Source organism: Paramisgurnus dabryanus, chromosome 6 (genome assembly GCF_030506205.2).
Source record: "Paramisgurnus dabryanus chromosome 6, PD_genome_1.1, whole genome shotgun sequence".
NCBI classification, from domain to species: Eukaryota; Metazoa; Chordata; class Actinopteri; order Cypriniformes; family Cobitidae; genus Paramisgurnus; species Paramisgurnus dabryanus.
Genome location: NC_133342.1, coordinates 30,750,710 through 30,776,136, shown reverse-complemented (window position 1 = coordinate 30,776,136; position 25,427 = coordinate 30,750,710). Strand labels below are relative to the sequence as shown.

The 25,427-nt window shown below is 41.1% G+C and overlaps 1 protein-coding gene across 5 annotated transcripts in view; it reads right to left on the bottom strand.

The window, feature by feature from the left end:
- Window positions 1–25,427, bottom strand: part of slc6a9 (solute carrier family 6 member 9) — a 58,171-nt gene that overhangs the window by 10,007 nt on the left and 22,737 nt on the right. For 2 of the 5 annotated variants that reach the window (XM_065276600.1, XM_065276599.1), the window contains exons 3-5: window positions 9,667–9,823; window positions 3,572–3,703; window positions 3,068–3,338 (exon numbers count right to left, since the gene is read on the bottom strand). In XM_065276600.1, the coding sequence (XP_065132672.1) occupies window positions 3,068–3,338; window positions 3,572–3,703; window positions 9,667–9,823 (560 nt within the window). Of the gene's footprint in view, window positions 1–3,067; window positions 3,339–3,571; window positions 3,704–9,666; window positions 9,824–12,490; window positions 13,001–17,654; window positions 17,776–23,504; window positions 23,730–25,427 lie in introns of those variants that run through there. The other 3 variants (XM_065276598.1, XM_065276601.1, XM_065276597.2) reach the window with 3 other exon arrangements.

The window sequence follows — 25,427 nt, the reverse complement described above, 5'->3', positions numbered from 1 at the left end:
TTACGGTATAACTTTCTAGATATCGGCCTTTCTCCATTTAAGTTGACAGAAGTTCTTGTATAATGGAGGCCGTTTCTCAATCCGAAGGCTGCAGACTCCGGAGGTCACATATGCAGGCTGCATACATCATCAAGCCGGGTTTATTTAAAGGCGGGGTGCATGATTTTTGAAAAACACTTCGGAAAAGGGAGTTGGCTGACTACCAAAACACACTTGTAGCCAATCAGCAGTAAGGGGCGTGTCTACTAACCGACATTGTTGCCTGGTTTGCGTATATCTATCAAAAGGAGGTCCAGATTTTATTGGGGTAGGGGCGTGTTTGTTTAGGTGATTTCAAATGTCAACATTGGCTTTCAGAGATCATGCACCCTGCCTTTAAGTTAACATAAGCATTTAACAACAATTTACAATTAATTAAGAATAAATGGTCAACTTTATAATTGTTAATATTCTGAAATAAGAACGTCTTCATGACGTATGCAGTCTACAAATGCGACCTCCGGAGGCTGCAGCTTTTGGATTGAGAAACGACCTGAAATAGCTGCCCAGAGTCATCCCAAATATGTCTGCCAAGTTGGGTACCTTGACTATCCCTTTGTCTCAATTTGTTCCCCAGCTCCCGAGGTCATGAATCAGTATATCGTGTACACAGGTTTGGGTACTGGTAAGGACCCTTCCTCACTTGACATTGGGACACTGTTCACTTATTTTTCTGTCACGTGGCTGCTTAAACGCGTTGTGATCATTCACAGTTGTTACTCATCAACATCCGGCAAAACCAAAACCTCTCTGACTTAATTTTAAACAGAACATTGTGAAAAACGCTGTCATTATTCTCTTACATATCCGTGCATAAAATGCGTATATATATCCGTGCGTATATATATTAGGGCTGGGCAAAGATTAATCTAGATTAATCTCATACAAAATAAAAGTATTTTTTGCATAACATATAAGTTTGTGCTGTGTGTAATTATTATATATAAACATACACACACACACACACACACACACACACATTCATGTATGTATTTAAGAAACATTTACATTTGTATATTTATTTATTTATATTTTTATATATTCTATATTATATATAAATAAAAAACTATATATAAATAAAACATTTCTTAAATGTTTACATATGTATGTGTGTGTGGTTAAATATACATAATAGTTACACACAGCACAAACTCATATATTATGCAAAAAAAAATTCTTTTATTTTAGATGAGATTAATCTAGATTAATCATTATATTCACAATTTTAAATAAATTTAAATAAAAAAATTTAGTAGATTGTGGTCTCTTGCTGTGTAGCGATGTGTGTTTATATTTAAAACTTTATAAAAATTCTGTTACATTTCATAAACTTTATTGAGTTGGCTCGCATGATTTTCGGTTGGCGTGCTTCAGAAAAGGTCATGTGATTTCCGGTAAGGGAACATAGTGACCATCAATGCTCACTGGTTTTTGCGTTGCACTGTGGGAATTTTTAGGGAACGAATTTTCCAGTGCACTGGAAGGATTTTGCGGTTGAGACAGCCCTTAAAATGTCAGACTCCCTGATTAATGCCCTGACTACTGAACTAGGAAGCTGATGGAGACACACCCTATGACTTGTATGTTTTAATGTTTATATTTCCTTTTAACTACTAAATTCCAATGGTAGAAACACATTAAACGTTGTCATTACTTTAAAAAAAATCCTAACATGTAATACTCATTTTAACCTACAGAGGCCAGCATTGCGTTCACAGCGTAGAGCATTCTGGGTTGTTGACGTGTAAAGGTTTCTGCAAAAATGAATACAATTTACTGTAGTTAATATTTTGGTATACATTATTGTTTTGTTTCCTGTGGGAAATGTTTGACAGTATTTATAGTGAAATCACGTCAAGTCCTTGTAAAAGGATAGAAAGTTTATTTAAACTGTTTTAAAGGGACTGATTATGGTCGGCAAAGTGAAATCTAAGGGGCCGATCACATAGAATGGGCAGGCGGGCATCACTGCCTTTATTTAATTGACTTCAGAAAAGAGCAGTGTGCTGTGTTTATTTATATTGCTAGGCAACTACTGAGGCAACAGCTGTCAATCAAATATTGAAGTGTGAGCTTTCGTTTACTGTTAAATGTCATAATAGCAGAAACTTTAAAAAGAGGACGCTTGCTCTGACTTTGATCGAGGGTGAGAGGTGCACAAAGATGCAGGAGACAATGAGTGCAGTTTCCAGCTGTTCCAAGCAACTGTACGCGTTATTCAATTGGACAATGGAAAAAATGCGAATGATGTAAGGTGCTTTTCCGCTCAGTGCGCTCCTTCAAAAACACATGTCACGAGAGGCGGCCAAAAAACAAGGTGTTCGGCGTGGATAAACAGCGTGCACACTGCTCACCGCCCATAGCAAACCATTAAAAAAGATTTTTGTGATCAGTATATCATACCAAACGTCAAAGCAGGAATATACTGTACCATCAGGTAGTACATTACTGCTTCGCTGCATTTGTAAATTAGTCAAAGCTGAAATGTGTTATTTATGTGCCACTAATGAAACCAACCGCAAACTATTTTTTACTACGTTTCCCAAGCTTTCTTTACATTTCCCACTGGTTGAACAAACACTGTCCTGCATTAAAGGTCTGCAATAGGTTTTAGCGGCATCTAGTGGTAAAATTGCGCATTGCAACCAACAGCTCAGTCCACAGCTCACCCCTCCCTTTCGAAACGCAAAGTGAAACTATGTTAGCCGCCACAGGACAAATAAGTCATCGTTTCAGACAACATAATAACGAAACCTGCTTTATAGAGATGTTTGTCTGTTTAGGGTTACTGTAGAAACATGACGCTGACTTCCATGTAAGTAGACCTGCCCTGTATGTAGATAAAAATGGCTCATTCTAAGGTTATAAAAACAATACAGTTCATTATGTAAGGTCTTTATACACCACTGATAATATAGCTATGTATATTAGATTACATTTCTGTCAATAGATCTTTCTAAAAGTTATGCACCTTTAAATGCTGCAGAGGAGAAAACATTTCCAAACTTTACAAATGCTGTGCATTTACCTCCAGTATTCTTCACTAGGACTTGTCCTCTTAGTCCGGTTGACTATTTCAGTCACCCCAGACACGACAGCAGACACGTTGGCAAAGGTGGCATTCGCTCGTGGAGTTCCCGCCACCCCACTGCAGTCAGGTGTGTTCCAGGGGTTGTTACAGTACGTCCAGGGCAGCACGTTTGTCATTGACATGAAGAAGTAATAAAATGCGATGCAAATCACCACATTGTAGTAGATTCCAATGTATGTAGAGACCACCATCATTCCATAGCCCACACCTTCAAGAACAAGAGAACAGCAAATTAAGCATGTTTGGAGAAATGCTCGTTTCAAATCATCATCTCCGAGATCTGATACCTAAACAAAACCTTAAATTTAACAAAGACTTCATTATTTTCTTTAGAAAATCTAAATCTGGTATTTGATGTGTTGCCAAGAAATGTGTTTGCCCCATAATGCTATTGGTATAAAAGGATTTTTGTTTTTATGAAAACCACAAAAGCATGCATACCTTTAAACATGGGGCTGACCTTCCAGACTCCCAGGCATCCGAGAGAGGTGAACTGCCCAAACGAGAGCTCCAGGAAGAACAATGGGATGCCACAAAACACCAGCATGATGAAGTATGGGAACATGAAGGCACCTGAGATACACACCCAACGACAATAAAGGTTACTGTACATGGCATCTCTTCGTCCCAATAATAACAACAGTTCCCTTTCAATACGGTTCACTTCGCATTGCGTCAGTTAGCTGACGCTATGGGGGAAACTCCTGTTTACTCCGTGACTGAAGCCTATTGGTTAACGTCTGTACAAAGTACAGACCAATGACGTTTGAACCCGCGCGCGGGAGGAACGCGTCCCTATATAAGCGCGGTTCAATCGTCAGCAGCTCATTATTTTCTCCTTCAGCGCGAACCTCTCGCTGCTCCGAAGAAAAGAAGAAGCCTTACCTCGCCGTTGACAAAAGCCCTGCAGCGGAGTCCAGGCCTAGCGTCTTCCCCTGCCGTTTTCCGGCTGAGAACCGAAGATAGCAGAGTCCAGGCCTAGCGTCTTCCCCTGCCGCTTTCCGGCCGAGAACCGAAGATAGCCTTCGCTTGCCGTGGTACGAGCCCTGTGCAGCGGACACGCCTGACGAGGTCTCCCCTGCGGCCGCCCGGTAAGATCCGTTCATGCTTACAGAGTCCCTTCGCTCCTCTCAAATTCAGTGGCGAGATCTCTGGCACATATATTAATCCCCCGAGTGCATCGGGTGATACCGTCACGACGCATGGCTGTTCTGTCTGTGTTGCTGCTCCCCTCTGCCGTTCCTCTCTTGTTGAGATGAACAAGCGGGGAACCGTAGACCTGGATAGATGCATACGACAAGCAAACACGGGCGGTCTGCCCCTGTCTCTGTCATAGCACAGCCACTCGTGCTCCACGCTCGCGGAGTCCCTCGCTCCTTTCCCCACAGTGGTGAGGTCTCTTAACGGCTTAGCTAGCACGCGGTATTACGGCTCGCTGCCTCTAAATGCAGCTGTCCAGTGTTCAACGATTACAGAGCTTCATGCCCCTCCCCTCTGGAGCGGCGCGATCTCATTCGTCTGCTCGATAGGGCCGATTCGCCGCTATTGGAGCACCAAGAACACTCATTATAAGAGAGCTTCATGCCCCTCCCCTCCTGGAGCGGAACGATCTCATTCGTCTGCTCGATAAGGCGGACACGCCTCTATTGGAGCGCTAAAACACTTATTATAGAGCTTTACTGGCCTGAGCCGATCTCACTTCAGATAGCTCATTTTTCGTCTGCCTGGTAATTTCTCTCTGGTTTAGACGGAATCAGAGGCAGAACGAATTTGTTTATAATATACTGAGGCCCGAATACCTCCCTTTATTCAGTCCCGTCCTATATCAGTGCGCTGAATATTGGTACATTCTTATATATATACCCGGTTTTTCTGCCCTTTTAATAAACGGCAAAACCGCGGGCCTCACGGCAGACTTCCTCTCTGCGATGGGTTCAGTCTGACATTAAACCACCTAGACATACTGCTCTGCTCCTTGAGCCGTTCGGTCACCGTCACTACTGAGGCTTGTGCACCTGAACGGCTGAGCTCTGGTCTCCGCAGCACAGCTGCATCAACAGAGAACGAAACTGTCTGGGAGAAAAGGGGTTATGTCGCGCCTCGGCTGGACTGCCCTGTAATGTTTTCTGTGTGCTGTTTATCCAAACATACTGTGTAATACTGTCGGCTATGCGACCTCACTATAGTGGCGAACGGTATTTAATTCCTCTAAAAAGAGTAATTTCCGTGCTTACTATACTGTGTATTGACACCCACGGTTGTACGGTGTCTCTAAACACTTTATCGCCTTACTGACAAGCAATCAGTAATACGCACACACGGTCCGCTGTCCATAATTCTATCGACGCTAGCCGAAAAGACCCCGGTTTGGCCATATACTGTGTATTGACACCCCACGACTGTACGGTGTCTCTAACACCTTTCTGCCAAATTCGCTCGCAGCCCACCTCAGTTTCTCCGCTACGATGCTGATGGCGCAAACGGGCACGGTCTTACGGCTGTTATTCTCTCTTCCTAGAGGAAGGACAGCCTCAGACTTTTGCATGGCTCCAAGCGTTTGAATCGATCCTCTCCGGACGGCCACTCAAAGGCTTACAGCCAAGCGGTTTATGACGTTTTTCGGCCATATAGCTGATTTATATTAGCGGATCCGAAGACGCTCACACCTCCGCTCCAATACTCGGAGATATTAAGGGTAATATCAACCTCAAGTGAGCTTGCTACCCGCCACAATAAGTTTCAAAGCTTAAAGCGCGCGCACAGTCAGACGCGCGCGGCATCTCGTTTAAGACGGGCACACGTACCCCTCTAACGAGCCTCAGAAAGCTGAATATCGTGGCATTCTGTTCATAAGTCCACTTCAGTTTGACTAAGCAAAGGTCCCGCCCCGAGCTGACGGCCGGGAAGCTTGCTTAAGTTACACACGGCTGCATGAAGTGCTGTCATTACGAGCTAGCCCAGCATTTGCTGTGGGTTGAACACGCTTTACGACGGCAATCAGCCTTCGGCGCGTGGAACGCCGTTTGTCTCATATAAATCACCTTGTACTGTGAATACGGTACATTATGAGGATGATTTAGCACTGCAGCACTCTCGACCGTGTTATTGTGATAATGCGGTCGGGCAATCTACGGTGGTTTCATTATTTACCGAACCAGACTGAGATCTCGCCCCCTGAACAAGCTGACGAGTCATCTCCTTTATAAACTCATTGCATCGCTTTATAAGCTATGTTCAATCAGAGTGATACGCATCTCATGCTTAAACTACCAATATTAACCCATTACGATGGGCGTGCGGAGATGGCATCCGTGGGACACGACCTACATTACGTGCCTTATGACACATTGTCACAAGCTGCTAGGACCCCTTTCACGAGGCGTCCTTATGCAAAGTCTGATCCATTCTGTCTAGTGACATTTGAAAGTCAAAACCCCCCGCGAATCGCCGGGGGAACACTTTTCTCCTCACTACAGAGGCACGGCGGCTCTCTCCCCTACCTATATCTATGTGGCCGTGATAACAGCGAACCACGCTTTTACGACCGACCATTCATTTAATTCACAAGCCTGTCATCTCTCAGATGCGGACGGCGGCGGTAACAGCGAACCATGCTTTTACGGCTGGCCATTCACTTTATTCATAAGCCTGTCATTTCTCAGATGCGGACGGTGCCCGAGGCACAGCGCTCTGGAACTGTCCAAGGTCCTGTATGACACATACGTCTGACGTACATCAGACGATCAGCTGTTTATCTGCGTCACAGATCACTCACTAGAGCACCTGTCAATACAGGCTATTTATGGATCGTTGACGTTATCACCTCCCGTGACAATTATGCTCACTTGTCTTAGAGCATGGGCATGGTCTTAGAGGTTTCTCATTTGACAATTGTGACACGGCCGGCTGGTCCCCGCCGTCCACGTTGTCAGTTTACAGCTTCGACATCCCTGCTTCGCGCACTACTGAGGTTTGTTGCATTAAAGGTGCGCCCATTAGCTCACCTGTATGCACGATATGGGTTTTAATTATATGCGTCCACCGTGCGCTTAGAGAAGCTCACATGTACACGCTATAACATTTTGGTATACAATAAGATGCGCTTGGGAAAGCTCACCTGTATACACAGCTGTGTTATGCTTTGTGACACATACATTGTTGTTCATCTGTGTACGTTCACGGTGCGTTGGGTGCCCACCGTTACGTTCATCAATCATATCTGTACACATTCACGGCGCGTTGTGTGCACTGATTTATCTATACGCATTCACGGTGCACTGAAGAGTTCACCCGTGTGCGCACAATTTATTATCAGAACACATGACGGCGCGCTCGAGAATCTTGCCGGCCTGTGCATTATAACACTCTGATTCATCTATATGCATTCACGATGTATTCAAGTGTTCACCTGTGCCCGTGCAATTTATAGTCAATACACATTTACGGCGCGCTTGGAAAGCTCACCGATCTGTGCACTATAATACTACCTATATGCATCCCGATGCGCTCGAGGGTGCACCGGGGTTCACACTATTGTGGTATCTGTATAATCCCACGCTACGAACCGTTCTGCCGCATATTATAGTCAGATCGGCCGTTCGTGAGCTTCGCAGATCACTCACTACGTATGTCTGTTGCTACAGTGGTTATTTAGATGGATCGTTGAAACCATCGCACTGGCTCACGCCCCTCTATGAGCTATGTCCTATATAGAGCCCACTCTGTGCGAGTTTGGCTTCTTCATGAACTTGGTCTACAGGGGTATCTATATCTATATTTAATATCTGCTACGCGGCCGGCTGGTCTTCGCCGTCTACGTTGTCAGATTGTACAGCTTAGACGTCCCTGCCCTACGAGCGCAGGTTCTCTCGGCTCAATCATGCACGCTCATGCGTTTTATGTGTACACCACGGTGCGCTCAGCGAGCTCACCAACGTGACTCTGAATTTACTTATCTCGCACAGCCGCGGCGCGTACCTCGCCGTCTTGTGCTATGTTATGTGCCCCCGGTGCGTTTAAAACCCCACCGTGTGCGCGTCAACAATTTATATGGTGCTTACACATTTGCTTTTAAAGCTGTGAATATGCCGGGTATAGGGCCACACGCAGTGTCTCTCCGGTAAGGCACTTCAGTACGTTGTGTATGCACGGCGTGATGGGATTACGTTCCCCCATAGCGTCAGCTAACTGACGCAATGCGAAGTGAACCGTATTGAAAGGGAACGCTTAGGTTACTCACGTAACCCCGGTTCCCTGAAATAACGGGAACGAAGCATTGCGTCTCTTGCCGTGCTACAAACGTCTACGCAGCGAGTGTTATTCGGCTGCGCGCTTCAGTCGAATAATAATGAGCTGCTGACGATTGAACCGCGCTTATATAGGGACGCGTTCCTCCCGCGCGCGGGTTCAAACGTCATTGGTCTGTACTTTGTACAGACGTTAACCAATAGGCTTCAGTCACGGAGTAAACAGGAGTTTCCCCCATAGCGTCAGCTAACTGACGCAATGCTTCGTTCCCGTTATTTCAGGGAACCGGGGTTACGTGAGTAACCTAAGCGTTACATAACATCATCTTGTCTCCTGAGGCGTTTCTCTTCAGGCAATAATTCATTCATTGATTCCATTGTAACATTTGTCAATACCACATACGTATGCAGTATACAACAGGTTTGGTTCACCAATTTGACTGAATAGGCAGCTGCATTTCAATAGTTGTTGATATTTTGCCAAAATGCCACTAACATCACTGTTTGTATTCCCTCACTTGTAGTGATAGTAACATCAGCCTCTTGCTTTTATACCACTCTCTCAATAAACGGCTATAGCAGACTGTTTGGTTTATTAAACTGTGTTATGTTACATTTATGCCTATGGAAAATACATGGATCCGGGATTTGTCATGGGATTGGGATTGTTTGCATTTGGGGTTATTCACATTGCCAGTGATTTTCTAGAAACTGTGCGTGTGGTCACACACATCCTGTACAGATCATGTAAGGTCCTGTGACATCACATGTGTAATCGTATTTGTGGACATCTTAAGTCTTAAGCGATTTCTCCTGTGCATTTTTTTTCAGATTTGTTCATAAACATGGTTTATGTGTGACTTTGACTTTTGTGCTGCTTCCTACATGAACTAGACCTCACTAACATAACATACAACCTATGGCCTGTGTAAGTCTTCTGTATCTCAGAAAAGCTCAGGGTCTTGTTTGGGTTCTGGGCTAATTCCGGCTGTGCCTCCAGATTACAGGCAGATCTGGCAGTATGAGCTCATGGGGCAGGTCACTGGTTTTGTTATTACTTCTGCAAGATTCCTGCATTGCTAGGCTCGCTCTTGATCTATTTTAAGAGATATGTGTTGAGAGATAATGCCACAGCAGCGCCCTTTTAAGGAAGCAAATCGTTTTACGGGATTTTATGAACTATATGACTCAGACAACTCACAAGTTTACATAACTTCTACAGTTCAGTGAAAATGAATAAAGAAACAAACACATATAAACATGTTATATTATAAGAACAAAAATGCTCACCTCCTCCATTTCGGTAGCAGAGGTAAGGAAACCTCCAGACATTACCAAGTCCAACTGCGTAGCCCACACTGGTGAGGACAAACTCAATCTGGTTTCCCCAGTTACCCCGTCTGGAGTTTTCATCTTTCTTCACAGGCTCCCCTGGAACTGCACCATTCTACAAAACACACATAAGTACAGATGATGCTGAGAAAGGGCTTGTGTATTTAAAGCTGAATGAAAACAACTCGGATTGTATTGATACTAAATTTTTACAGCAACAGGTTTAAAGCATTTACAGTACAGCAAAATATTGGCGCTCTCGGGCAAAAACCTCAATTTTCCATAATTTTTAATATATCGTTTTTCCCTCAGTTTAAGTTTATTTTTGTATTAATAAAAACTCATAATAAGAGCTTGTGACTAAACCATGTAGCTATATTGGATCCTCAAACTGTCAGTAAAACATCATACAGCTCCACACCCTCCCTCTATTGTAAATACTGTAAGTGGCAAACACATTTTAGATCATCTTTGCTTGTTTGCAATGCAAGGCTTAATAAAGATTTGGTTGTTTATTTGTACATCATTGTGTTTACTCAACAAACACTAACATGCTGTAAAAAAGGCTAATTTTTAAAGTACTGTATTTGGGAAGCAATACTGTAAATACTTTCTTAAAAAGCCTATGTATAGCACTTCATCTTTTATATGTGATTTTGGCCAAATGCCAAAAAAACCTGAGTGTCCACATAGCTAAAATAATAAACATAACCTGTAAGTTGATGAAAATACTGAATGCACTTACAGCCTTATGCTCAGTTTAATGATGACAGAAACATGTGTCCAACACTGACTGGTCTAAAACCTTGTAACTCATAATTTTGGTAAAATGCAATCATATATAAAACCACAATATCAACTTTGACAATACAGTGTTGAAATATAAAAGTGCTTTATTTCTATTTCCTGAAAAATCTGCCCAACAACTGCACCAATACTCAAAAACAGCTAAAATTAATCTGTTCTGCGAACACTAGAATGTTGAATACTTTCTCTTTCTCTTACAAATGTATTTTACTCTTTTCTACCTTCTTTCCAAACAATTAGTTAAAACTTTGTAATTTTGCATTACACTTCTAATATTATTGCCTTCTTTTAATCAATTGTAATTAATTCGTTTTGGCATTCGCATCTGCTAAATGCCAAAACTTTATTAACTATTTATTATGTTTCCAGGACAGGGTTTAGATCAGGGATAGGCAACGTCGATCCTGGGGCCTCATTTATAAAACTGTGCGTAGGATCCTTACTAAAAGTCTAAGTACGCACAAAAGCCAAAAATAACATACGCAAAAATATTCAGATTAATAAAACCATGTGTACGCACACCAGCAAGCAATGTTCCTTTTATAAATCACAGATCACCTGAAAGTGTAGGTACGTGAATCTGCCTCATATCCTGCCCTATACACACCCCCTTTTAACCATAAATAGTCAATGCAAATTTCCTCCTGAATGCTGATCCTCATATTAATGAGACTGGCATCCAATTGTTAGTTGGTAAATGCGTCCGGACAAAAAACGCAAGCCATTGTCGTAATCCCCGAGCATTGAAAGGATGTAGCATTACATGCGGGGGTCACCGCAGCATTTATAAACTATATGGTGTAAACCATGCCAAAATCACAGCATAAATGAGAGGAATCACAAAAATAAAATAGATAAAATGTGTTTTCTGCTCCTTTTGTGCACACGTCTGATACATATAAAAAATGAATCATTTAAATTTAAAAACATAAATAGTCATTTCCTTTTACCTAACAGACTTGCATTAACTTGTACTGTACATGTGTGAGTAAATATTAATTTTATTGTAATAGGCGAACACATGTTTGTGTTTTCAATACTTATAATAGTTCTTGTCGTATTTACTTTCTTCAATCTGATTTCAGTTCACTTTCTCGCCATCTTTGTCGCCAATTCGTATTTATGGTCTCCGGAATGTGCGTACGCATGGATCACGGTTTGCTTACAGGTGCGCACATTCTGCCGTCAAGTTTTTCTTTATAGATCACAACCTTTCCGTGGGAAGTGGCGTACGCACGTATTTAGCCCCGTTTTGCACGCTTTATAAATGGAGTGCCGATGTCCTGCAGAGTTTCCAGCTTTAATCAAGCAAACGTGAACTACTAATCAAGATCTAAAGAGTCGCCTGAAAACTACAGGTAGGTGAGAGCTAAAATCTGCAGGACATCGGCACTCCAGGACCGACGTCGTCTACCCCTGGTTTAGATTAATCCAGGACTAGATCTGAATAATAATAAATATGCTGTTATGATGCTCAGATATGAGTTTTGAGTGATAAAATGGTCGACTACAGAGGGACTTTAAAGTTTCCTCTTACCATCTGTTCTCATCAGATGCTCTTGTGTTGACCCGTGAGACAGTACAGGATGTGACCAGAACTGTCGGCCCGCACAGCCAGCACTGAACGAGGTGAACATTCATATTTGTAATATTACAGAATTGAATCTGTACCTATTGTACCCATTGTTCCTATTGTACCTACAGACAACAACAGTGGCAAACACATTGCTTTTAATAGAGGGTGTTGCAGGAATGCTCGAGGTTTGCTACTATACCGGTCTTACCTAAACTGACGGGGGCACAGGGAACTATATATAAACACATACATAGAGACTGTCTTCCTTCAAAATCTGAGTCTGAGCTCCCAGGGCCATTGCATAATATCAATTTTACCATTACTGGGACTATAGCTCTACATTTAACAATGCTATTTTTAAGTCTTCTTCGCTCACACACGGTTATTTTTTAGGTTTACCTTCCAGCTGAGCAATGAATTGTTTAATTCTTTTGGTTCATTCTTTGCACTCTGTGATCTTTGCCCTTGTGCTCTGTGGAATGCCCAGGTGTTTGGATTGTTGCCGTTCGCTCCAAGGATCTGTCTTGCTGAGCGCAGAGAGAAAATTTGCCCAGCTGGGCCCATCTGCCCTTTATGTAAGACTCAGACACAGTCACACAAACATACAAGGTCTCATGGGGACCCGACTGAAATTAGTGGTTTATCTCATAGATTCAAAAGAAAGACAGACAGAAATAGACAAAGAAAGAAAGAAAGAAAAAAACGAAAGAAATACCTTGAACTACTCAAAACATGTTTCTGTGTAAGACTTTGACTGTCATGGTGTTATGAACATCAAAATGTACATTAGCGAACATGACGGCTCCAATATTGGATCAGCTGGAGGCTCATTTCCTTTTTATCCTGAAATGTCACTATAACAAGATGAAAACTAGTTGAAATGTTACTGTCAGGTCACTCTTTTAACAGTTACTCTACCAAACTGAGACTTCTTTAACATTACAGTACAACAACTGCCACACAACACCAAACATCATCTTGATGTCTGTTTGCGAAAGCTTTCAGAGAGAAACCCGGACTCCATTTCCCATCATACAACTTTTACGTAACATTTAGAGCCTGTCTCTATGGATAATTTTAGCTGTATACATAAAAAAATGTATTGAATCGGCATTTTGTCCAGCCGGATTCAGCATTTTGGGAGCCTGAATCCGCTGTTTGAAACCAGAGTGGATAAATCTGCAACCGACACCCTTGCGTGTTCGTGTGTACAGACAAACTGTATATTTTAGCCTTTCATTACTGAAAATATACGAATGTGTACGTTTGCATATCATCCGCTATTTATATCCGGAAAAACTTGCACTTTGCGGCAATAACTGCGCACGATGTTGGCAATCAATCTTAGTTTCAGCATGATAGCGAGGAGGTCCCAGATCTCTGCATTATTGAAGTTGAATGCACACATTTCTCATCAGTAGAAAGTAACAGTGATTTTCTCCAAGCCCTAACTACATTTGCATTCCAAACTTTGACAGCATTTTTAGCACGCAACCCTTGAAAGAGCTGAGAAATATTGCGTTATTTCCTTACCGTTTTGCACGTCTAGGTCCAGAAAGCTGTTTTCAACCATGATAAGTAAATTCCTAAAGTGTTAAATTTTTTATTTTAACGCGTTGTGTTTCTCGTTTCATGTGTGACAGTACTGATTAATCTACAGGTTATTTAGCACTCTAACAAATCCTGAAGTTTGACTTATCAGAGTTTTTCCAAAATAAAAGTAAATGGGGTTTAAATGTCAAGAGTTCCAGTCGGGACGAAAGTAACACTTGTTACATTGGTCCCTAAGATAATACTGTTGCATTGTTAAAAATTATTTTATATAATTTTATAATTAAAGTTATATTATTCTAATTTGATTTAATTTCATTTTATAGTGTTAAAACTGTTTAAAAAATGTTTTATTCTCAACATTTCAAGTTTGTACTGTCAGGTTGCTTTTGGAACATTTGATAAAATTGAAATTTAAAATGAAAATGTAATTAATTTTGCAAAGAGAAAATATGTTTGCATTTACATATAAACAAGGTCAGTGTCATGTATGTTTACTAAAAACAAGTGTAACACAAAAATCTATCTTGTTTTGTTGTGTTACTTTTGACCCACCACCTGTGTGTAACTTTCGTCTCTTTGAATTTCTGATTTCAAAGTCATTTTACATTTGTTCAAAATTTCACCTGGTATTGATAGACCAGACTTGTGAGTTATTGACCACAGCAAAATATCTCTATGTCTAAAACATTAGCTTTTAAAATTATGTTTTTCTGAAAAATGTTACTTTCGCCCCTGCTCTCCCCCATTTAAAACCCCAGTGTAAAAGAGCTTAACGGTAACTTGTTGCGATGACACGTGTCCTCACTACGACACGCCCCTTAAAGCATTGTTGTGATTGGATAGGGGAAGCGCTGGCTCTGTGTGGATGTGGCATTAGAACCGTATCCATCCAAGACAGCCTGAGGCTTTTAATTGACAGCAGCATAGTGTTTCTTACAGCAGGTATGCGACCCTGTCGGGTTTAGCAGGGAAGTGAGAACTGACCTTTGACTTCTCAACTTAACACTGAGAATGCCTGGAGACAGTCATGTAGTATGTGGTGTGGTGTGGCGTAACAGAGTAGAACAAGTCCTTATCAGTTTAATACGATGTGCATTTAAATGTTTACATTAATTTGATCTGTATTGAGTGTTTAATAAACATTAATTAATTCTAAACCAGCGCACAACTATTGCAATGCGGCAGTGGGCTCCTTTCAAATACTCTGAAAAGTGTTGTACTTTCCAGCCTGGGCTTTGAATCTCAAATGATGTAACTTGCCAAATAAAAGACTTTAGTCAGACTGAGTATGTTGATATTACGGTCACCTAAAAGGAAATAGACGGTTGACCGGCATCATGCACTGTGGTTTTGCATGCAAAATTTGCATCACAAGGTAAACAAGCCAACATACTTATCAGAGGACCTTTCCACCTCAGCACATGTGGCAGCTGACCTGATACACTGCAGAATACCATAAGATATATTAAACTAGTTCAATATTTATCCAAATACTCAATACTTGTCCAAAGTTAGGAGAGCCTTTGGAAAAGAAGATAAAAATACAGCAGAATCATTGACCTCCTGCTTTACCAGGTCAAAAAGTCAAAGGTCTGGCCAATATTCCAGAGTAACCTTTGCAAAAAATAGCTCGGATTGCTAAACTCACCCTGGGCAGTGAAACTTTAGTGGGTAAAGAAGATTAGTGATTCATGCTGCAAAGGACATTAAACAAGAAATGGCAACAATTCCCATCATGCTTGTGGTTCCTGTGAAAAACATCCATGGGTGAATTCCAAACGGCATTTCTGCGCCCTTGAAGGGGACATCGCATAAACAGTCGCTCATGATAAATAACGTTTCTCATTGCTTTCTTCTTCAAGTGTATTATAATCGGTCACACTATGAGATGTAATTGTGGAACACTTTCTAGAGTTTACACATAAAGAGTTCTGATCTTCGAAGGAAATAGGAAATAGTGATGATCACTTCCGATTGGAATTCGCCTCATGTGATTCCATCAAGGAAGGAAAATAAAAAGTAAACGAAACAGAATGGAAACATGGTTTAAAGAGGAAGTTAAAGATGAGGACATCTGTTTAAACACCCGAGTCCATTGGGTTCAGGACATCTTCAGAGCTGACCTTCTTCCTTCTCAATGCCCTCAGCTGACCCTTCAGGTCACATTTCAAAGGCAACATCCCTTGTATTTCTTTGCTGATTGAGGACTTCACTCTTCCCAGGAAAGGGAACATACAACAGGATCATTCAAAGACTTCAGGGAGACATTAACCCTTGGTTTGTTTATCAAGGTCAGACCACAATAGTTGCCGAAAATCTTCTTGCAGAACTGACCGAGCCAGATGACCAAGATGAAACCAGAAACCCCAGCATTCAAAATCGCAAGCCTATGCTTGTTTCTGCACCACAGTCCTTAAAAAAGGTAAGAAGGTCCCAGAAAATCATTCATCGACAAACTAAACTCAAATTGAACAGTTTCACGTTTTATAGCCCAACATCTCTGGGCATGGTTAACTCAACTCCTTTAGTAATGCCCCCCAAAAAGCACTTGAGGAGTAAACAAGGGCGGTTTCATTCTCCTCAATTGAAACGAAACTAACCGGCGTGGACACTCTTTAAAGAAGCCATTATCCAATCTCTGTGAGGTGAAAGTAATTCTGCTAAAGATGCAGAGCTGCTGCCTCTCGCCCTGTAAGCAACGGGTCACATTCCTTGCCTCTCATTGGCCGAGAGTCTGAAAACGCACTTCACATGCTTGATCAATCATTTGCAATGGCGACTTGTCAGGCAGGGCACCCCAAACCTGGACAAGGGACACAAAAGTAAGGAAGTGACGGTCACCTCAATGTCAGGTCATAAAAATTTCACGTCCCTCAAACTTAATCTATGCACACGCCCATATACTAGGACAGGAATATAAAACGCGTTACATCAGAATTTGAGGAACACTGCTAATCCGGTTCTTCACGTGTTTCATTGGCCTCTTTCACACAGTAATTACCATGAATTTACCAGAATGAATTTACAAAAATGTGCTACGATTCTGGTAATGTTTACCAGTAAGATATCATTCACAAATCATTATTAAAATACTGCTAAACTCGGTGAGAAAGTGGAAGTTACCTGTGGCGTGCGACGAGCTCAGTGTTGTATTTGTAAACATCATATCCACGGTCCGTATTTTGTTGTTTTCACATCTGTGGCAAACGCTGACAGTCGCGAAGTTGCTCGTGACAAACCAACATTGCATTAGGTGACTTCAAACGAAACCTGCCTCTTAAACACCAGTACTGTTTGCACATTCGGCTTACAGAGGATGTGTGCTAAGGATGTTGGCAATTCGGCAAACAGACGGTAAGCTGTATTAAACAACTTTGGGAAAGAAATGTGCTCGACTTTTAAGCATCGCGTGTGTGGACACGTCCGTAAACAGTGCGGGGATAGACGCGTCATCTGTATCAAAACATTATGATTGGCCCAAGCTGTCAGCACCGTTTCTAAATGCGGTAATCTATATTTTTTGTTCACACAAAGAGCTTACTGTAAATTACTGGTAATCTTACAACCTCTCTTACTGGTAAATTGGCAGTACTGATTTACCAATGAACATGCAAACAAATACTTGTCATACAGGAGTTAGAATTGCTTTTGAATTAACTCTTTCTGTCCCACCAATTTAAATCTTGATTCAACATCCAGTCAGTAGTAGCCAATTAAATTCGAATTTACTTTAAAGCCGAAATTCAATACTTAAAGCGAAACAAAAATAACAAAGTTCATGGGAACTTACACAATTGAGGACACGTATATACTGTAAGCATTCCAAGAATGCCTGAAGCTGTTTTAGAGGTAATAGGACTTACTGTGCCTGCAAAGCAACTTTCAAAAACTAAGTAGTAGTTATAAAACAATCCTCAAATATGTTCTTGAGAAGTTTACTTACAAAGGCAAAGAGTCCTCATACATTGACTACTAAGGCCTCATTCACCCTCTTGTTATTCTATCTTACCTTTGCGTTCATCATCATTCAAGCAGGAATGGACAGCATTCAGGCAAGCGTCAACGTGTATGTGAGGTCAGAGAGTAGACCACCTCAGGTCAGTCTGATAGATCGGAGTATACTGACACGGCTCCATGGGGAATCTGTTGTGTTGTGATGAGGGTGTGGATAGGGGCGGAGCCTGGAGGTGTGGCTTTAGAAGTTTCAATGGTAACACCATTACAGCTTCTATGGCTATATTTATGGCGAGAACCAGATTTACTCACTGTTATTACCTTTTGTTTGGTGGAAGTTTTGTCTAAGCTGTCTCCTTTTGTTCAAATTATTGAGTAATATGGCAGGACCAGGGACAATTTTGGTTGCCATTCATGTTTATTGTATAGAAAAGAATAGCTAGAACCAAACCTCCCCACCCCTGATTAACAGCAATGCAACGCCCATGTTCAAGGCCCAGAAAGGCATTAGAGACATTGTTAAATAGTCCATGTGACCAACAATCTTCATTTCACGAAGCAACAAGGAAACTTTTTGTGCACCAAAAGAACGACTTACATTTACTTTTCTTCAGTGTCAGTCTCCGTAAATTCTGACTTCTGCATCGCGCACATAGACACAATTTATTCCTAGATGGGTCGTTGAGCATTTTCAAAAATTCTTCATTTGTGATTAACAAATTTGAAATGAGCAATGATGTAATGAAAAAGCAAACACTACTCCACACAAAAACCCACTTGTTTAACAAACGCCCCAAACATCACAAAGACGTACATGGCAATCGATGTCTTAGGGTGTAAATAAATAAGGTGGAAAGAGATCTGAGGCTGTTCCCCTGGTTTGACTGGCCTGACTGCTCTGAATCTCAGTGATGACTTCCTCATCACTGCTGCGCCCTGAGGCCTCAGTTTGCCACGACACGGGTAAAGTCTGAAGTTTGCTAAAGCCATGTCTGAGTGACTGCTTTACTGAGAGACCAACACTTTTGCTCTGTAGGCCGAGGGCAATCCTTCCCAACTGCGTGTGATGTGCTGAGCTCTACCCATTGAGAATCAGCAAAGCCCAAATCAACATTAAGTCTATGACATATTGTACTAAATGCTGTATTTGCAGAAAGACACAAGCAGGCCCACTGCTGTGACAGCTGCAAAGGCGGCAACAAGAGTTAGCCAAAACACACTGTTACATGGACAAACACAATGTGTTTAAAAATCTTAATAATTAAACAAGTTAATAACAGAGAGATTGTTTCTTATAGTGTTCACTTCTTTTTTTAAATATACAAAGCTAGACATAAACTTTAAAGTATGACAGCATTAGGGGCGGTTCACATTTCACGTCTAAAACCACACGGAAAACGCGACCGTTGGTTGGTTCTTGTCACATGACCTGCGCTTGTGGCATTTTGAAAAGTTTTTAACTCAATGCGGTTCAGAAACGCCTGGAAAAAATAAGCACGTCACACTGCGTGCCATCGCACGTCGTACCGCATGCCTACATTTTAAATAATGAACTTGAGCGCGCAAAAAACGAGATATGTGAACCGCCCCTTATACTATTAATACTACCTACCAGCAGCACTAGCAGAGTTATTAATTCTCAAAATATTGCATAGATGTACTGTACAGAATGTCAATAATACTCAAGTTACTATAATGTATTTCATTGTTCTCTTCCTAATCTTAAAGTCCCCATGAACCGGAAGTCGCGAAACACCGTTTCTGTGTTGTGACGCATTTCCGAGTGAAACAGAATATCGTGTATGAAAAAGTAGGCATGTGGTGTGTTTTCCACTGTGCTTTGATGTAGATATAGAAAAGTAGGCATTAACACTGCAATATTACATAAAAATATTACATAATATTACATAATTGTTCCCTTTGATTTCATTAGAACTTTAAAATTTGTACGAGAAAAAAAATGAATGACACGTCTAATACATGTAAAAGAAATCCAATTATAAAATCAATAATACAGATGATGCATCAAAATATTTGTAGTTCTGAATTAAAATATGAAATGATGTAACAAATATAAGAAAATGTAACAGTTCTTCACTTTCATTTTCAGCTGAAGTCACCAAAGCCACTTAGGTTTTAGTCAATTGGTGCACTATTTCAAGAGGGGAAAAGCCTCGGCCCCTGGATGTTCTGTACTTTACTGTACTGTATGCCCAGCTTCATTCTAGTACAAAGCGCTCACTTTTCACAAGCGAATAAATTTATAATAGATTATTAAATTATTAAAAACAGTTTTTTAAGGAGTTTTTAATAAGAGTTTTTTTGTGATTGTTGCGGGCAAAAATCCTTGATTTTGCGGCACCTTTTCTTTAAAAAATGTATTGGAATAGGTGGGATATTTATGCAATTTTATGCAATGAAATTGCGGGAACTTGCAAAAACTGCGGGAACCTGCAAAAACTTTTCATTGATGTTCACGTCGCGCAATTACGTCAATTCATAACATTCCCATAGCAACAGGGGGCAACAGGGGGCTAAGATTTATGTAACTTTTTGCTATGAAAATGCGAGGATTATGAAATCATGCAAGCCCCGCATATTTTGCGTGCGGAAATCTGCAAGTTATGTGGCAAAAGTGTGGCGTATTTTAAAAACGCGGCCCCCGCATAAATATGCAGACTTTGGCTGATTATGCATTGAATCATGCGATCTCATAATCACTTTTTTTGGAGGGTTTTGACGAAAATCTGTGTATTGCAGCTAATAAGGACTATTGGGACAGTTGTGAGTGAGCCATTAAGAGTCAGCAAAAGAAAAGTGCAATGAAAGATACCGAGAAAGGGCAAGGTAAAAATGCAGCGATAGTTTAGGAATGTACAAACGTATAGAAAAAGTCAGTTTGGGAATGCGAGTAGAGCCTGAGGAAAATTACTTTCTGACTGAAAGTGAGGGTTATCAACGCTAGCAGCTATAACAGCTGTTCAGACTGACAACCTTCATCTAACCATAATTCTGAGTGAAGGTCACATGACTGAATCTTTAATAAAGAGTTAGTGGCTGGTGCAAATGTAAAGCCTTCAAAAGGGTTAAACACAAAAAGGTGTTAGGAGAATGAACTCCAAGGTATGTACTAAATCAAAATATATGAAAAGGTGAAAAGAGAAAAAGTGAGAGAGAAAAGCGAGAGAGAGAGAGAGAGAGAGAGAGAGAGAGCGAGAGAGAGAGAGAGAGAGAGAGAGAGAGAGAGAGAGAGAGAGAGAGAGAGAGAGAGAGAGAGAGAGAGAGAGAGAGAGAGAGAGAGCAGCTGGAAGGCCAGGAGCGCAGTGACTTTGAGACCATTGCCTCCAAGCACACATATGCCTCTCAACTGCTCTTTTTCTATTCCCTCTTATTTCTCTTTCGTTACACCTATTTTAATAATCAACCTGTACACGCACAAAACAACAAATCACATGCACATGCTACTACCAGACTTCCAGGATAGAGCATGATATACATTTTTAAGAACTTAGTTCACTGATTTAAAACTTGTTAAAACTTATGTGAAATAATCTAATTATAAAATTGATTTCAATCATTGACATTATCATACTAAGTCAATATTAAAGATTTCAAGGTTATATTTTCACAGAACGGTCTGATGTAAGTATGATGACATATAATTAAAAATGTATGATTATATGTAGAAAACAGCAAATTACAAGAACCCAACTTTAGCTGGGTTTTCACAGACTGGGTCACATATGCTTACATTGCACTAGCTCATATCCATTATGTAATAAACATGATTTTTTTCATGCCCACACACTTCAACAAAAAAATTACATTGAACAACATAAGGGTATGAAAATATGTAGTTTTGTCTTTTAGCATTAAAACTGCTTGTTTGCCACTCACCGTATCATTATATTTAATACGTGAAAAGGTATAACGCACAAAATCTGACTGTCGCTGCATTCAAGTGCTGCTACATTCCACAACGCCGTGAAGACTTTTTGATCCAGTAAGATGTTAGCACTTCATAATTACTGCCTCATTCTGACACTGGTATTATCTGAATTATTAATCAAGTAGGCTGCACTGAGTCAATGCTACAGCAGAGAGCAAAATTAACCACATCACTGATACCGAAGATCCATTTGTCACAGAGCCTAAGCTGCGCTGAATCTACAGTACAGCAATAATGAGTGGAAAACCCATAGATGTGACTGTACAACACCGGCCTTTTTGAGGAAGTGAACTCTTCCTACACTATATAAACAGATCAGGTTATTTTCATTTAAATTGAAAGAGGAAACGATCATGTTCCCATACCGTAAGATCACAGTAAAAAAAGAAAAAGAAACACGTACACGTGAGTAATATGGAGTCTGGAGAAGTGGCAGATGCACCTGCTCCCCAGTATGTGTGTGTGTGCTGTACAGCTGGACACCTGAGTCTGTGAGGATTATATCTTTCAACAACTATCAAATAATTCAACATACTTCATTAAATATCATGCAGTGTTCACTGTATTATGAATACATACTGGAAGTTTCAGATATTAAAACTTTCCCTGTAGTCCGAAAGACTGAAAGATGGCTCATCTTCGTGTACAGGTAATGCTAACGCTAAATACTGAATTTGCATTCCTGATATAAATTTAAATGGTATCAAAAATATGCAATGCATCACTGTTTTAAATTATGTACCATGAGTGAACTTCTAGTAACCAACCTTAAGGTCAGGTGTGGATTTCTTAAGATGTTTCAAAGTTCTCTCGCAAACATTGGGGAGTCACAGATAGTTATGTATGTTATGTTTTAACCTACACAGATAAGACCGTGGACACAGTAATCCACCTCTTAAGTAAATGGATACCATGGAAATAAAGGTGTTTAAACGAGTTTAGGGTTCAATAGTCAAAGTTGTAAACATAGCCCTTACATCACATCATCACATTAGATGGAAAAATGTATGCACTGTATATAGACATCTTCTTTCCCACACATTTGACAGATTTTTACAGCACTACAAATGCTTCTAAGTTTAATTAAAAGATGAAAGTGACTTAACAACATAATGAGACTGCACATTTTCCTCAACCTCAGATATATGAAACAAATTTAATTAAGGAGTAACATCTATTCAAGCGACACAAACTATGGAAGATCACAATGATAAATTGATTTTGAAAATACATAAAAAGCAGCCACACAATCATGACCATCCTCAATTAAACAAAGAAAGTTTTATCTTTGTCACCGACGGAAAGTAATCTCATTTTGATTTAAGTTACCAGACTGTTACTCTATCCTAATTTGCACTTGCAGAATAGTGGAACGGAAACGGATGCGACCGAAATCGGCCCTGCGCGTAAATCTGTAAGGAACAATTGGATATCTATACGTTTTATTTCCGATAAATCTTCCCCATGACTGTTTAAGTGCCTCGGTGACCAAAAGGGGGGTTAGGCAAGAGTGAAAAAGAGGAGAAATATGGGGCAGCCTGTGTCTCTCAAACACAGCTCTCCTGCCCACTTCCTTGGAAACTTTATCACATACCCTTCCACCAGCGTCGCCAGAACTTCCCACTGCAATTTGTTATAAAAACTTTTCAGTTGGCCCACACGTGGTCTGGTTTTTAAAGAGCTACAGCCCCTTTCTCACGTGGTCCGAAGGCTATTGAGTCGTCACAGGCATCCTGAATGATGGCCGAAAAATAAGGCAGCGCAGACAATGCAAAGTCTTGATTAATTCAGTTCTTTCAGAACCCTGCGCCGTCGTCCGGGCAGCTCTGTACAATTGCCGCTTTGATGCGACGGTTAACACGCTCGCGCTCTTTCACTTGAGAGATGCGAAATTTCGAATTTCCCTCTCTCATCTTTTTGTGCTAAAACATGAAAAGATCAAAAACACGGACTGACCTGATCGGCAATACACGCCGCGCTGCTGTTGGACTCCGACATGATTTGATATCTACCGGTAGTTGTCTCGTTTCAACTCTCGAGTTCTTCATTCACACCTTTCCGTTCGCTTCCGCAGAGAGACGGGAAAAAAAGAAGCCCTTCCTTTCGGCCGGGCTTGATTAATGCCTGAATTATTTTCACCTCATTTCATCTGATGGAGTTCTGTTTCCTCTCCGCCTCTTTCAATCACTCGTGGAAGGTGCCCCTCCACTTTCTTTCTCTCTCTCTCTCTCACTCGCTTAACTCTCTCCCTCCCTTTCTGTTTCTCCCTCTCCTCACCTCCTCCTGAAGCTGTACTTCAAGTTGGGGAAAGCGCACCCCCCCCCCTCTTCTGTATCCCCCATTCTGAAAAACAGACAGAGGAGATCCGCAGCCTTTGCCTCCACCTCCACGATGAATGGAGCCGTTGTCATTCCAGGACTTTGGCTGCATACTGAGTGCTAGAAGCTGCTAGCTTAGCTGCCTGGAGTCACAGTCGCTGCCAACCTTTTCAGCGGCCGGCCCGCGCGATAAAGGACAAAAGTAAGGAGAGGTCCACTTCCATGGGGCGCGCTACTCTCGCTGTCTCCGCATTTCGTCCACTTGTTATGGAGGCAGCTGCGTCCAGACCACCAACGCATCCATTCAGCCACACTTGACTCTCAAATCCTCATCCACAGACACTGCCAATTCTCCTGTAAGGTCCTGCAGAAGGCCAGAGAAAGGACGGACCCTACCGTCTGTCGGTCAGGATACTTTTTGCAGGTTGTGACATTTACACTGACCAGAGTACAGTATACATTTTATAAGTATATGTGTTTCATGGGATCGGACCCTTGATGCAATGCCATGATGCAATGCTTTATCAACTGAACTACAGGACACTGTAAGAGCAAATATGAGATGTACAAAGCAATATGCGGGCAAGAGAAAGACACTACAGGCTTGACAATTACTATCATTAGGTTCATACACGGTCAGAAAAAATATTTTAAAAAATCCCTAGCGGTCACTGGGGCAGCACCCTTTCGAAAAGGACACATTGCACCTAAAGAGTTTATATTGGTACCTCAAACGTACATAGGTAAGTATTAAGACAATTTTAAAGGGTACTGCCACAGTGATAGCTGCTGTAGGGACCATTTTTGACTTTTTGTTTGACAGTGCAGGGAAGGATGAATGAATAAAAAAGTTATAAGAAAGAAAGCCGGATCTCATTTTAAAGCTCTTGGCTTTGGACCCAACTCACAATGTCTTTCTATGGGTGTTAAATGTTAAACAAGACTTGTGGCACTCTGCCTAATGAGTTTTTGATAAAGGTTTATAATGGTGGTGAGGATTTGATAAGCTCGGTGTTAGAGAGACACAGCACTGACATCAGTTTCATAATATAGAATGAACCACGCATGGTGACTACATGCATATGATATTATGAATACACAGGTTGATTATTTTTTCTGTAAAACGCACACCTTACCTGTCAAATGTCTTAAGATATCCACCAGAGCAAGTCTGTGCTAAACGTGCTATAAGTGGAATATTGACTCCAGTCCTTTGAATTATTTGAAAACATTGCACACCTGCGCTTCGCGTCGTGCCACATTACCACCTTGGGTGTGCATTATTTTCGAATAATTCAACGGCCCGTCATCAATTATTCCTTACACATACACTAATGGGTTAAAACATACTTAAATTTGACCCCTTAGATTTTTTAACACATGTAATTGTCTAGCCATTAGTTTAAAGGCTGGTTTAAGGTCAGAATACATAGTGGGGTCCAGAAGTCAAAGGTGACATTGAAAATATGGGTTTCAAAGTCTAATTTAAATTATAAAATAACCATAACTATAGCCTGGGTTTCCCCGTGCTGCCTCGCGCGCAAATTTATTCACGCTGCAA